Here is a 15,783-nt window from a genome sequence, read left to right as displayed (position 1 = left end):
GACAGCTATCATCTTTAGAAGCCACATGCCCAAAATTTAGGCATTTCAGTGCTTGGCATCGTGCTATAGTCCCTTTGTGAATCTGGCCCTAATGCACCAATCTGCAGTGATCTCTCCCTCTGTCAAGCAGAAGAGGGAGGTGTGAGACACAGGCCTAATTTCAGACATCACTTCTCCAGCATTTCTTGCTTGCTGCTTTAAGAGCTTTCCATGTCCAGTGTTCTGGCTATTGCAGATCCTGTTTGGATACAGGTACCTATGGCTCCTCACCTACCATGTGAAGAAGCTAGAGCCCTAGCTGGGGGCTGCAAATTCCACTTCGGAAGCCACATGCCCAAAATTTAGGCATTTCAGTGCTTGGCATCATGCTATAGTCCCTTTGTGAATCTGGCCCTAATGCACCAATCTGCAGTGATCTCTCCCTCTGTCTGGACTTTCCATGGTCTGTGCAAAAATGGTAACGTTAAGTAATAAGTAAGTGAGGATAAGTAACTATTTGTTCATTCTTTTAAATAGTGTTTTTAACCTGCAGGATACTGAAGTTAGTACTATGTTGGATCCTACCAGCAGTACTTTAGAAAAATCTGAATAACTCACAATGCAAAATCACTGATCTGGCTGTGCAAAATAAATTCATAATGGGAGGTAGAGCATTTAGAAATTTTTCTGTAACCTTGAAAGCAAAGGATTTAGTTAGCAAAAAATTAGAAAATGAACTACAGTCTTCATCTTCCTGTTTTTACTGGGTCCAGCTGGGATGGAGTTAATTTTCTTCACAGCAACCCCTGTGGTGCTGTGTTTTGGATCTGTGACTAAAACAGCCTTGGTAACACACCAATGTTTCGGCTATTGCCAAGCAATGCTTGCACAGCATCAAGGCCTTCTCTGTTTCTCACTCTGCTTCCCCCTGCTGCCCCCAGCAAGTAGGCTGGGAGTGGGCAAGAGGTTGGGAGGAGACACGGCTGGGACAGCTGACCCCAATCGGCCAAAGGGATATTCCATACCATATAACATCATGCTCATAAAAAACTGGGAAGCGTTTGTCTTCCAAGGTAGCCATTGCTCAGAGACTGGCTGGGCATCGGTCTGCTTTTGGGAGATGGTGAGTGATTGCATTTGCATCATTTGGGTTTTTTTCCCTTTCATTCACTTACTTACTAAACTGTCTTTATCTCAACTCATGAGTTCTCTTGCTTTTGCTCTTCCTATTTTCTCCACCATCCTGCTAGGGGAATGGGGGGGAGCAAGCAGCTGTGTGGTTGCCGGCTGGGATCAACCCACAACAGTCCTTTTTGGCTCCTCAAAAAGGTTCGAGATAATGACAAATTTGATCAGTGTGCTAGACTGAATTTACAGCTGTTACACCTGCTTAGCCGTTACTTGGCAGGCGGTTACTTTGTGTTGCTGGTCACGGTGTTGACTTGCTTATTCTTATACTGATTTGTTTTTTCCCTCAGTTGCTCTGTTGCTTGCTCCCTTTCTTCCTATACATCAAACTCGAGAGCTTGTTATTGGCTGTTTTCAGCTTTTGCTGTTTGCTGCATTGTTTATCACTTTCTTTTGCTTTGCCTGGGAGAGCCATGATAAAAGCATTGGCCTTGAGCCTAATCTGGTATTTGGCCCTTGCGCTGCTGCCATCCCAATACTCCAGGAACCATCTCGTGGAGACAATTAGCAATTACATCTTTCTCCTCTTCTCCTCCAGGAGCTACTTTGTGGAGGAAATGAAGAACGGCATCTTCTTCTTCTCCAGGACAGAGGTTTCCACCGTTGTTGCAATGGCCCTTCAGTTTCTTGAACACCCCTACGTAACCAGGAGGGTGTATGGGTGAGTGCAGTGAAGCTGATTTTGGCTTTTTGTAAGGTTAACCAACCAGTTGGGAATTGTGCCCTGAGGCAACCAATTCCCAGTGGCAAGGTGTGTGGGAGAATTTGGGCAGGTGCCTAGAGCAGTTTTCGCCTCCGATGGTCTGGGACTTCACTCCTGAACAGACATGGAATCCTGTTGAATTGGCAGACCACTTGAAGGAAGCATGCCTTGCATGTACCATAAAGACACAACTTCCAGCACTGTGTTGGGGCCTGGGGTAGGCCTATGTCTATGCTCAAAGGAGCAAGAGGATCTCTGGATCCGAGGACACACAAATGGATACTGTGAGGGTCTTTGGATCTGAGGACATACAAACAGACACGGTGGCTAAATCAGAAACCCAACTACAACAGTTGTTCCTGCAGTCAAGAAGAAACAAAGGAAGCATAGGTCAACTTGGTTAGTAAAGAAGAAAGCAGCTTTTCCTGAGGGGGAGTAGGAGGAAGAGATCAGGGACTGGCCAGAAGGCAGACATTTCAAAGCATCGCCCAAGGAGGTGACTCATGCCAAAGAGGCCCCACTGTATAATAAACTACAAGAAAATGAAAAACAATATGCTCTATTTACTGATGAGTCCTGTCATATTGTGGGAAAACATTGGAAGTGGAAAGCTGCTGTGTGGAGTCCCACAAGACAAGTCACAGAAACTGTCACAGGCAAAGGCGAATTGAGTCAATTTGCAGAAGTGAAAGCCATCCAGCTGGCCCCAGACATTGCCAAAAGAGAAAAGTGGCCAGTACACTATCTCTACACTGACTCATGGATGACAGCAAATGCCCTGTGGGGGTGGCTACAGCAACAGAAGCTGACTAACTGGCAGCACAGAGGTAAGCCCATCTGGACTGCTGCATTGTGGCAAGACTTTGCTGCCCAGGTAGAGAACCTTGTTGTAAAAATACGTTACATAGATACTCACATGCCCAAGAGTGGTGCCACCAAAGAACATGGAAACAAGGAGCAGGTAGACCAGGCTGCCAGAACTGAAATGGCTAAGGTGGACCTGGACTGGGAACATAAGGGTGAGCTATTCAAAGCTCAGTGGGCCCATGACACCTCAGGACACCTAGGAAGAGATGCAATGTATAGATGGGCTCGTGATCGAGGGGTGGACCTGACCATTGAAGCCATTGAACAGGTTATCCATGAATGCGAAACAAGGGCCATGGTCAAACAACTCAAGTGGGTAAAGCCTCTCTGCTGTGGAGAACAGTGTCTGGGAAAGACAGTGTGGGTTATTCCTCCCTCAGGAAAAGGCAAATCTGTTTGTGGGGTCCCTTTTGCTCAAGGGCCAGGGTGCACTTGGTGGGTAATGCAGGAGGATGGGGAAAGCCAGTGTGTACCGCAAGGAGATTTAACCTTGGGGGAAAATAATCCATGATTTGAGTTGTATGCCATAGCTGTATGTCAAAGTACCACAGCAGGAGCCACTCAAACTAACTGAGGATGAGCCTTGTAAGGAACCGGGGCAAGATGCAACTCGTTTCAATGCCCAATAACCCAACCCAACACACCGGCTCCTATTAAGGAGCTTGTCCTTTTGTTTTTATCTTTTCCAAAGTATCTCCACTTTACTTTTCTTTATGCAAAGTGCAGAAGTTCCCTCTTGGAACATGCACTAGGCACTAAAATTTCCTTACTCTTACATAGCACTAACTAGAGCAAGGTAACTGTAGTAATTTCAGATTTACACTACTGTAAATTAGAAGAGCAGGTTCATGTGTCTGATTTGTCTGAAATGTAGACTCTCTTCTCACACACTTACAATATTATAGCAATGTCACTAAGATGAAACAACTGATTGTAAAGTCATAAAAATACGTAAATTATCATAGTGTCAGTGCTATGACATAGCACTGGATTATCAGCAAAATGATTTGTGTTCTTGTGTGCTCACAGCTCTTATCTTGTTCACAGGAAATAAAAATGGTTCTTGCTGAGTACTTTATTTCAAAGTCCATTAGCAGAACTTGTTACTGAAAAATTGGAGAGTGCATCTCAGAAGACTGAGAAAAGGACAAGATAGATTAATGATCATATTTGCGATTGTATCAACTCAGAAAAATTTCAAGGTTTTGTTCACACTTCAAAACATGGAGTTTGTCTGTTGGTACCAGAAGGATCCCTCCCCCTGTGGTACAAGACATTTTGTTTTGTGAACCAGTAAGCATTGGTCATCTTTTTGTACCTTTCGCCCCCCTTAAACCAGCTATCACATGTTCAAATGGCTGACAGCAACCCGTTTTGGATACTTACTGAAAACACTGAAGACAAACTTCTTCTCTAGTGCAGTTAGATTCTGAAAAGTTATTATTTCAAATGGTAATGTCCTAGCCAGAAAAATCTATTTTGAGGTACTACCCTTGTGTGCATTGTTGAGATTTTCTACAAAAGCAAAAATGGGGAGGAAAAAAAAACATTAATGCTTTTACTAACACAGAAAAAACAGTATGGCTATGAACATGACATGGAGTCATGGCTCATACACCATATCCTTGTGAACCTCTATTGAAATAACATGAACAAAATAAAAAGTGTACCTATTTTGCTTTGCCTTGTCTAGCCCTCATACATTTAGAGGAACAGCAATGGAGCTGACCAGTTTGTATTGTAAGTCTGTATTGTCAGTAACAATGTATAAGCCAGAATGAGTGCATAGGCAGTTTCCTGGTGAGACTGTAGAACTGGCAGGCAGAAAAACAGACAGTGTTTGTTAATAGAGCAAATTGGATTAGAAATTGCCTGGACACAAATCAGGAATGATAAGCCACAATTTTCACTAACTCAACTAACAGAAAACTCAGTGGGTATTTTTTCAGTTTAAGTTATTTAATAGTGATTTTTTTATTATTATTTACGTCAAGATAAACATATGAAAACACTCACTGTGGAAATGACAGAGAGAGACAAATTGTGCAATGTCTGCTGACTTCATCTAATTGTGACATTTTAACCCCCTTTCCAGCACTGATTTCCTTTGCCTCCTGCCTAATGATGTTTTGCCTCCACTCTATTACCTAAGCACTTCATTAACTAATGCAGTAGGCTAACTGATGAATGTTGGAGATCCTGCACATACTTCTTCCTTCATCCTAGAAAATACAGTTTCTTTCAAAGCATGTTTGCTCTTTAAAGATATTCATGCAGGCAGTGAGGTCTAGTAATAGGATTAACTCTGCTCAACCAAAACAGCTATCAGCTGAGCAGACAGATTAACAAGATCATCTCACATGTTGCATGACATCTTCTTCCTTGCTAATTCCAAACAGCAATTTCTAAGACTAGGTTAAAACATACTATGAAGACAAGCTGAAAGGGTAAGAAACAACAGCGTAAAACATTGTATTTCCCAGGCAAACTAAAATCGCACAGAACAATGTAAATGTTGTTATTTGTAAGTGAGGGGCTGCTCCGTAAGTGAGGGTCAAAATCCCTTCCATGTCCCAGATACATTTCTTTAACTGACATTTCTTACCCGAAAGTAGGAAGATACGAGTTATACTGCTGAGGTAAACAAGGCCAATACAAAACATATGGGAGGGATGTTAAATACCTCGCTTCAAGAAGCCAGTTAGCTGCTGCATCATACCCAATCTGTTTGTTGCAGAGGCTCCTAAATCACTTCTTACACGCTTCCTACATTAAGCTAACAATTGCACTGCAGTTGACAGGTTCTCAGCAGATCTGAACAATCCATCAGCCAGAAGCATCTTAGTTACAGCACCATTGAGTCTGGCTAAGTTCCAAGTTAGAACCAGCCTGGATATATCTCCACCACATTGTAGTCAGAAACCCACACAATACCCACATTTACTCTCGTCCAGCTATTATAACCAGAGAGACCCTCTTCCCCATTTCATTCTCCTACTGAAATCACAGACAAACCTTACCCAATCACTTCCTGATGCAGCCAGAGTGGCACATCAAACCTCCCTTTCTCTCATCAGCTAGTCTAACAGGTACCTCAAACCTGCCTCCTAAAGGATGTACAAGTCACATGGCTGAAGTATGAAAAGATGCAGCAAAGAGGGCCCAGCTGTGGTCTTTTTACATTTTGTTCAAAGGTGAGTAAAAGTTCTGGGAAGCTTCTCCCAGACTACAACAGTGCCCAAGACTCAGAGCTGCAGCGTACCATGCTGGCTAAGCAGGAGAGTAAAACATTCATATGGTGCCATTTTTAACATATCAAAGGCTACCGCTTCAGCTTGCACTAGCGGATGGAGAAGTTATTGCAGCTTACACCATCAGAGAAACCAGTCCACCCATCAATCTGTTGTCAGATTCACAGGCTCTCATGCTTAGCAGTCTTTCAGCAGAGGAAGACAAGTCTCAAGCTGCTTTGCTTTAGGGAAAAATAAAACTGTTCTACAATTCAAACAGCAAATAGTTTTCATTTATTCTAGAGACTCTGATTGCATAAAGGCTCTCTGAGCATAAATGAAATTTACACTATGACAGCAGCAGAGAAGGAGCTTAATTACAATGACAATATAACTCAATCTAGCCAGTGTTCTCATTTACTGTGCCAAAGATTTCCTTCTGAATTTTTATGCTTGGACTAGACCCAAGTACCAAGAAAACCATAAATCCCCAGCTTATAGTGGGGTTTCACGAGGGACTTTACCATCAACAGGTTGTACATGAAGCACGTGACATTACAAATTCTTACATTTGTGGAGGGAATCCACCAGCTGAAGACAGCTTTAGGATTTACAGATGAATGATCTGAATTTTCACTGTATGATCATCACCTGTTCCTATCACCCCAAACTGTCACCATTAATTCAGATACTACTTGAGAAAGCTCAACAGCAAGTCCCAGCTTTTTAAATGGCCAACAGGGTATACTAATATATTGTCCGTTGACAACCATAACAGCTACTTACTCCACAGTACCGATCATCACTGAATATCTGTGGTGGCAGTGGATTGCCTTGCGCGGGCTGCCTATCCTCAGGAATATTTTTATACATCCATTGTCTTTTCTCCTCTGACATTGTGATATCCACTTCTTCAAACTCTATGCGATTGGCTTCCAGAAACCTCACCACATCTTGTTGCCTCTTCTTTATCTAGATGAAAGAAAGGAAAAAAAAAAAAAATACTCAGAGCAAGTCCACCATAAACCAGATGTGCTTACAAACCCTCGAACATTCCTCCCCTCCCATCCCACTTTCATGGGATGGGAAGTCACAAACTCAGGAAGACAAAAGAGAAAATATTTTTTTCAGTTTTAAGTTCATAAAAGTTGAACACTGTTGTTTCTTTACAAGTTGGCAAAGGTTATACTTCCTCACCTCATTTCTAGCAGGCTGTGTCTCTAGTTCAGCTGTGGGAATTTCAGCCTTTACTCCCTAAAGATGCTTTAAAAAAAAATAATCTGTATGGGACTCTTCAGAAGTAGGAGTTAAAAGAGGTAGATTGTTTTCAAAGTCGTTAGGGCCTACATTTTTAAAGTATACAGGCACCTAGAAATGCAAGGTAAGCAACCTGACAAGCCCCAGAAGAATCTACTCCAATAAGTGTTCATTGAGATAAACGTGTTGGTACATCTAAAAAAAAACCACTCCAGCTACACACATTTTTGTTTTCCTAGACACCTACACATCTTTTAAAAATGCAGCTTGATGGTTCCCTGAACAAGGCTTGTTGAATCTTTAATTAAGAGTGTCTGCCTGCATAATGCATATGCCTAAAAATAAGCATGATCTCATCTCTTGAAAATTAACTTCATTGCAAAAAAAATGCATGAGGTTTGTACTAAATGTATGGGGTTTCTGCCCCTCGAGGAAATTATCATCTTTATACAAAAGCCTAACAGAGGCAGAACACTGGCAGTTTTTAGCTCATTGTCGCTAACTAAGATCAACCCTTAACAGCTAGCTGGGCTTCAAGCAGATATACTCAGGTAAAGACTACTTCTGCCTCAAAGCGGCCGACTTTATATCAAGACAGCAACCTTTGAAATGAAAGTCTGTAGGGCCAAGGAAAGCTACCTGGGCTCATTCAGCTAGGTCTGCTCTGCATTCTCTTCAGTCCATACTGTACTTTTTGCATCTACTTAATGAAATTAATTCTTTCAGAAAGAACTATAAATTATATGCTGTATTTTTTACAGTTATCATCAACAGTGTTATTGGAGGAAAAAAATACAGCTTTACTAATTTTACAGTATTCCTGGAGTGTCAGGTCCACGCAGTTGCTGACTGGCATAAAGCCCAGGTGGATGAATCATGCCTGTGGGTATCATATGACCTAGATACTATTTGGAAATCAGAGGATTTTTAAAGTGTATGTGCTAGTTGTTCTTGTCACACAACCCATTCTGTCTACCTAAATGCACCACAAAAATACATAACTTTTGGAGGTAATGCAGATGGAATCATTGTTTCCTTGAAATAAGAGGGTAGTCATCCCAAAGAGGGTAGCCATCTCAGGAAACTGCAAAGCTCTTAAATGATTACTGTCTTTCCTAAGAAGTGGGCTACATAGTAAGCTTGTGTCTCAGTGTCTCATTCTTCTTGCTTTTCTTACATATACTGGTGGGGGTTTTTAGGCATATGTGAAAGGATCACTTTTTCATACAGAAGGCAGCTCCTAAAATTTTGTGCAAATTATTATCAACAACATTATCAACAACAGCAAAATTACTGCATCATCATCACTGCTGGTACCAAAGACAACATGCCTTTCACTGCCTCCCTAAAAATTGCAAAGACCAATTCTGTTATCAATGTAGAAGTGAAAGACAAAAATATTTTCCTCTGTCTTTCGCCAAAAAAAGCTGCAAGAGAGGCCCAAAAGAGACAGAGACTGAGACTTTCTTAAGACGAATATTAAGTATTTGTTCAAACAGAAATAAGACGTCCAACATGATGTGTGGGAGAGGTCATTTCCTTATAGTGGAGTACTGCTAAAATCAACATGAATTCCCTCCTGCACTGGTCAGAGCAACTAGCAAACTACATAATGTCTGGGCCAGTCCTCTGGCCCTGAGGTCCAACGGCATCGTCTGGCCAAGTCTGTTAAACCTGCACCCTCTCAGAGTGGCTGCATGCAAACTGTACATTGGTGTGCTGGTTTTGGCTGGGATAGAGTTAATTTTCTTCATAGGAGCTGGTATGAGGCTATGTTTTGGATTTGTGCTGGAAACAGTGTTGATAATACAGGGATGTTTTCGTTACTCTGAGCAGTGCTTGCACAGAGTCAAGGCCTTTTCTGCTTCTCACACCACCCCACCAGTGAGTAGTCTGGGGGTGCACAAGAAGTTGGGAGGGGACACGGCTGGGACAGCTGATCCCAACTGACCAAAGGGATATTCCATACCATATGACATCATGCTCAGCATATAAAGCTGGGGGAAGAAGAAGGAAGGGGGGGACATTCGGAGTGATGGCATTTTGTCTTCCCCAGTAACCGTTACGCGTGATGGAGCCCTGCTTTCCTGGGGATGGCTGAACACCTGCCTGCCCATGGGAAGCGGTGAATGAATTCCTTGTTTTGCTTTGCTTGCGTGCACAGCTTTTGCTTTACCTATTAAACTGTCTTTATCTCAACCCACGAGTTTTCTCACTTTTACCCTTCTGATTCTCTCCCCCATCCCACCGGGGGGGGAGTGAGCAAGTGGCTGTGTGCGGCTCAGTGGCTGACTGGGGTTAAATCACGTCAATTGGGAATGATACCTGGCATGCTGTAACATCTAAATCATGGCCACAAACTGTTTGTGAGACCGTAAGTAAGCCTTGGCCAAAGCTGTCCATGCTGGTAACTGTTCTTCTAACAGTTTCACAGCACCAGAGTACCAGAGATCTCCATTGCTCAGGCCCAGGCCACATACCAGTACACATCTATCTACATGTACCCATTTTCATCTGCTGTCTTCCAGTAGTCTGTACACTGTGCACAAGTTTAACTGCAACTCAGATTTAATCAGATCCCTAATATTTTACTGTTCACACCATGAGAATTCTCCCACAAACCCACATTTCCTAATCTCTCCTTTTTATTTTTATAAAACTAATTAAGATGTTGAAGTGAAATAAATTGTGGGGTGGTTTTTTTTAGCCAGAAGCCTTGCCATTCTCCACACAACATCTGCATGAGTTATCAGCTGTGGATGTGCCAGCTGCATAAATTTCAACAAAATGCCCTGAAAATTTTTAGCCAAAAAAGTAACATCTTCTCCTCCCCCAAGTGATTTGATCCAAGTCTGTAAACTGAAACAAAAGCATTAGTTACATTAAAAATCCTCTTAAATTATGCCTTGTTTAAGATGGATGCTCACAGCATCTGCCACAACAGAAGCCAGCTGATTATTCCCCAAGAAAACCACAGGACCTTTGTCTTCCTCTAGAACTGGATCTGTGCCTCAGGAGCGCGTCAGCCTCACAGTCCTGCAGCTCTCATCTGTAGTTACTCTGAGCTATAAAAACTTCCAGCGTTCGACCACATGAAACACTGAGCAAAGACAACATGACACAAAGAGCAGTGTTAGTTCTCCCTTCCTCACTAGCCTATGCAGAGGATCTGAGCTCCTGTCAAGAGCCCAGTGGAGAAAAATACATCCTCATTTGACAAACTATGGAGGTGGATACTTCAGTCCTCTTTGTGAAACTTAGCCTTGTACCTTCCGAGGTTTCCGGAGTGTGATGCAACCAAACGGAATCTGAAAAGAGTATTCATATAATCAGAGGTACCATGTTCAGAAAAACTTGGTTCACGGCTATTCATATATCACATTGGGAAAGCATCTGTATTCTTACAGGATAGACTGCTTTAGCATCAAAATATTTTGTTTTTAATGTTTCAGCACACCAGCAGACACTGAGAGATACGCCATCAAAATATATATCCATTTTGAGGTTTCAGAGGAAAACACATCCCCCATTTAATTTTCTATTCTATAAAGAGACTGCAGCTTCCATATGCATCCTATTTATCTCATCTCAAACAGGCAGTTCAATGTTGATTTTTTTTTATATTTCCTTGTAGTCATGAAAGTGTATTAGCCATAAATACAACTAGGAACAGGCAATATCGTCTCTTTTTATTAAGCAGTGACACTAACTTTGAAACAAAATCCGTGTCTGTTTACATAATATGATCCTAATCTATCTTTAACATGGTGAAGAAAACTCTGATTGAACTAATAGTCTACTATCATAATACGATGTTTGTCTCACATATTTTTAGCAGGCTGATTGTTTTCTGAACATCATTTCTCTGGGTTTGGTTTTACTGTTAATCTGTGTTTTTATTCACAAAAGTAAGACAGGAAAAAACTCCCAGAGACATCTCAATTTTATGCTGGTATTTGGAGCTGGTCTCCTTATTAGGATTAAAAAGCAGAAAAATAAGACGTCCATTTTGACATACAGAACTGCTAAAATGAGCTAATCACTTGTTCAGTAGCCCAATTTACAAAAAAAGTCTGTCTCAGCTAAAGTATCCCGGCTTTCTCCCCTAGTTTTCATTTCTTTATACTGCTTTGCAACAGGTAACAGGAGGATACGCTTTCAGACTGCTTTGGAAAAATACTTCAAAGACATCCTCAGGCCAGGCCAGGTGGGACCACTGGGATTATCTGTTCTGACCTTCATCATCCCTGAATTAATTCCTCTTAGGAGTAAAGAGTTTCTTTGGATTTTTTTCCCCCTAAGCTCCATTCCTGAACTGATGATAACAGAATCTGCCAGCCCTTGTAAATTGTTCCCATAGTTAAGTAACTGCCTTCACTCAAAATACTTGCTTGCTTCTGTTCAGAATTCACCTCACTTCCAGCTTTCAGCCACTTTACTTTTTATATCTTTGGCTAGACTGAAAACTCTTCTTTTATAAGACTTCTGCTTCCCACACAACCAAGGGGGGGGGGGGGAGCGGAACAGATCTCCCAGCTAACCTGAACAGTGATCTCTGGTAAAAAAAAGGATAAACCCTATTGCTCATTTAACAGCAGAATAAGGAAGTTACCATCATAAATCATGTCCAGACTGGACCAGAAGTTTAGCAATATCAGATCACATCCTCTATCCAAAATTCCCTGGAAGCTTCTCATCACTTCTAACAGGTCACAATTTCCTTCTCCCCCCCCCCATGCTTCCTGAGCCTGCTTTCAGAAGATCTTCTGTACTAGAAAGGTTTGCCTACTGACAGCTGCTGAACCAGAGGAGCATATCATGTGGTCTCTCCACTACTAAATGGCAGCAGTATTTCATTATTCTATACCATTTTAACCAAGATATTCAATACACTGCAAAAATCTCACTAGTCCAGGATTTATCTAACCCAGATAGGATAAGTGAATATTACTCCTACTATACTATAGGCGAGATGACTCAAGTAGCAGTATTAATAGGAACTGTGAAATAGGCATGATTAAAGAGAACTTATTTCATTAGCCCAGTTAATATAAATGGGACAAAGCAGACACGTTCTCAGTTTCAAATCTCTTCACGGTGTCAGCAGGCATGTTGCTGAGTGTCTGGTGCCCACAAAGTTGACATGGGAGGTTGGTCTTCTGCTCTGGACTCTAACCCCCACCTTCTGGAGATAAGGCATTCCCTGGGCTTCAGTCCTCCTGCCTGCAAGCAGAGGGAATGACAATTCAGTGCATTGGCTGGTGAGTGAGATGTGTAGCACTGACTGTCCCACAGCCTCTTCATCCTGGAACTGAAGGGACCGAAAGCCTAACCTGAACTGTCCACTCATTGCAGACAGAACCCAAGAACAAATAGCCTGCTTTCTAACACAAAATCCCACCTCAAAAAATATTCAGACCACACATGCTGAGAACAAGGCCTTACGATGTATATCTTCTAAGCTGGCTTGTCAGACCACAAACACATTTTAGAAGTCTGACATTTAAAAAACCAAAACAGAATGCATGTGTAAGTCCACCTCAAAGACTTGTTTCACAGACTGGCATATGTCTACCTAGACTTGTGCCTCTAAAGACGGAGATGGTCCTGCTGGTTCTTCCTTCTCTTTCAATCTTGTTACTCTTTCCTGACCTCTGCCCTCACTCCAGAACTGCAGCAGCCATGTTATCCACTCACTGACTCAGCTGAAAACTGAATGTATTGCATTTGGCAGGGGCACCTTTAGGGTGCAGTTTGATGATAACAGCTAAGCAGATCTCACTACTGGCTGTCACTGAGACGACGCAATGTTCCTCCCTCCTGCCAAGCAGCTCCTGCAGCTTTCCTTGCACAAGCATAATGCAGGAACCAGGGGAACAAGGGAAGGAGCATCAATGATGTCAGCACCACAATCTCATCGGTTTGTATCAGTAGCAAAACCCCACCCTAAGAAAATGGCTCAGCAGAAGCTGAAGCATGACCAGCTACAGGTATTTGAAATATGAACTGCATAAACAGCATTTGTGTTACATAAACACAAACTCCAGCTCACTCCCACAGCTGAAAATATCAAACAGGAGCCTCTGCCTTTACAAGTCATGCAAACATAACCAAAGGGATTGTTGCAGTGTAAAATGCAGATGTAATACAGTTACTGCAAAGGATTACTAATCTTCACGTCTCATACAGATGAGGCTTAACACATACTCCCAGATAATAAGGAGATACTACACTCTAACGAAGAGATGCAAGCCCTAACCACGTCAAACGAACAGAACTCTAAACTGTGTTAACTGCAAACCTACACATACCTTCCTTAGAAAAGGAGGAGGCAATGCCTCTCACAAACACACTAAGCAACATCTGCATTCTTTTCTTCTGTTTCCACTGTGTTTCTGCTTTCATACAGAAGCAATGAAAAACAATCTCACACATTCAGCAAGGCTGATATGCAAATCCTCATGGTCCTGTTACATTTGCAACCTGTAGCCACAGAGACTTCCTGCCAAATTTCTCTTTCTTTGCCTGGCTTAGGAAAGGAGAGCACAACTGACCCCTGGCAATTTTTATTGCAGATAGATGGTAGTGCTGTGACAGACCTTTACAAAGATTGATATGATTAATTCATTGTTCTTGGCACAGGAAAATATAACTCAGCTATGTACGTAGGGAAAAAGGAGATGAAAACCTCCAAAGGAGATGTGGTGAGGTGAAGGAGGGTAATAAAGAAGAAATTTAAAAAATAAAAATAAAAAAATCAGCATTACATAACTATTCCCAAAAGTAAAGTAAGTTGCTACCTGCTGTAGCAAATACTGCATTACATGTGACAGAAGGAAAATAGAGTCTCCTCAGAACAGACCTCCAAATAGCTAAAAACACCTTCAATGCTTCATCCTCACAAGAAACTACGTTAACGTTTCAACACCCTAAAAATTGACCACAGAACTTTTCAATCTGAAAAGAAATAGAACAGTCCCTGAACAGTGGGCACATGCAGCCTGCACTGCCCTGGTCTCCTGCTAGCCGCAATCTTCCGCTTGCATACAGAGACATAATTAAGGACACGCCATATGAAATACTCTGTTGAACTGGGAGAGCAATCTGTTCAGCTTATGCAAAATAAGTTTGCGGGTCCCTGGGAGCTGCTGAGACACCGCTTAGCCAGGCAATCTGCACACCTTTACCTCTGTGCAATGTATGTACGGTGTCTTTGAAAGAGTCCAGTATTTGAAATGCAATTAAAATTTGAGTCAGGTTTGGTTTTTAAAAGACTCCTAATCACAAGCAGTCAGCAAAGGAAAACATATTATTTTCTTTTTCTATACAGCTACAGAAGACAGTAAACTGCTCCATGCCCAATGCCTGCTAACCTTGTATTTTCCTTGTCAGATGTTGCACTATGATAAAATGCTTTTAAATCTATTTCTGTGTATGTATGTCTATTAAAAGCTGAAGAGGAAAGTTTCTTATTTAAGGTGGGTTTTTTTTAATTAAGAAACTATTGTCCTCTGTGCAAGTAACAAGGTAACACTCGGAAACATGAAGGAGTCTTTAGCAAGTACAAGTACATCTATCACTGCACAAAACAAGAGATGATGGGAGTTTGCTCAGGGGTTTACTTGGTATTATTTCAGTAAGCATGTAAGGGAAAAGGAGAGACAGATACGGAACAAACAGAAAAAGGGGAAAGACCAAGAAAGGAAAAAGAGAAGATTCTACAGAAATATCAACTACAGGCAGCGCCATCCAGGGCGCCTTCGAGCTGTGTGCAACTGAGAAAGCCTCTCAAGCCACTCCTAAGTCTACTTCTCTTTATTTCTTCTGTTTCAGAAAACAAGACTTGCCAATGATGTACACAAATGATGTAAGTGATTCTATCATTTGCTTCTTGCAGTAGTAACAACGTGTTCCTACAGTGTTGAAAATCCACTAACATACGAGTCTCTGATGGACTGGAGGAAACCAGATGCTATGAGACCCAAATCTTGACTCATTACTTCCCATCAAAAGAATAAGAATACCACTGAAGCTGGATCTTCCAATTAATGTCATGAATTTGTATTCCGTTGCATCAATGTGAAACCAAAAAACCAGCACTGCTTGTGGAAATAAAAAACGGCTAAACCAAAATGAAACTTGAAGACTTTGCAACTGGAACTGAACCAGGACTTGAAGTCCCACTGAGTGTACAGGCAAGCAGCTCCAAATCAGAGAGACCTTGACAGACTAGCAGCCAGAGGACTCCATGCAGACTGAGAAGAGTAGCGAGACGATTTGCAACCTAGCCTGGCAAGCAGCAGGTGACTGCCAGATTGAAGGTCAGGATGCACTGTTGGTTGTTCTAGTAGGGAAGCTTGCAAAACCTACTGCCAGTTTGGATTGTAACCTACAGCAAGAGCTCCATTCTGTGGAATTACACTATCCTGAGAACTTTTACATTTCTATTTGACAAACTGCACGCTGGAAACTGTATTTGTGCTACAGATACAGGATCTTTCCCAGTCATAGGTATTTTCTTGTGAGGACATTGGGAAGGCATACTGGTTCTTCTTCGGC

The 15,783-nt window shown here is 41.9% G+C and overlaps 1 protein-coding gene across 3 annotated transcripts in view; it reads right to left on the bottom strand.

The window, feature by feature from the left end:
• The window catches only part of SH3BGRL2 (SH3 domain binding glutamate rich protein like 2), a 58,366-nt gene that overhangs the window by 25,792 nt on the left and 16,791 nt on the right, over window positions 1-15,783 (bottom strand). For all 3 annotated transcript variants that reach the window (XR_012994869.1, XM_076333128.1, XM_076333127.1), the window contains exon 2: window positions 6,754-6,939. Coding sequence is in view for 2 of the 3 variants with exons in the window: in XM_076333128.1 (XP_076189243.1) it covers window positions 6,754-6,939 (186 nt within the window). In the remaining variant the exon portion in view is untranslated. The remainder of the gene's footprint in view (window positions 1-6,753; window positions 6,940-15,783) is intronic.

Source organism: Aptenodytes patagonicus, chromosome 3, assembly GCF_965638725.1.
Source record: "Aptenodytes patagonicus chromosome 3, bAptPat1.pri.cur, whole genome shotgun sequence".
Classification (NCBI taxonomy): Eukaryota; Metazoa; Chordata; class Aves; order Sphenisciformes; family Spheniscidae; genus Aptenodytes; species Aptenodytes patagonicus.
Note: the sequence above shows the minus strand (reverse complement) of the source record. Positions and strands in the feature narration are given on the sequence as shown.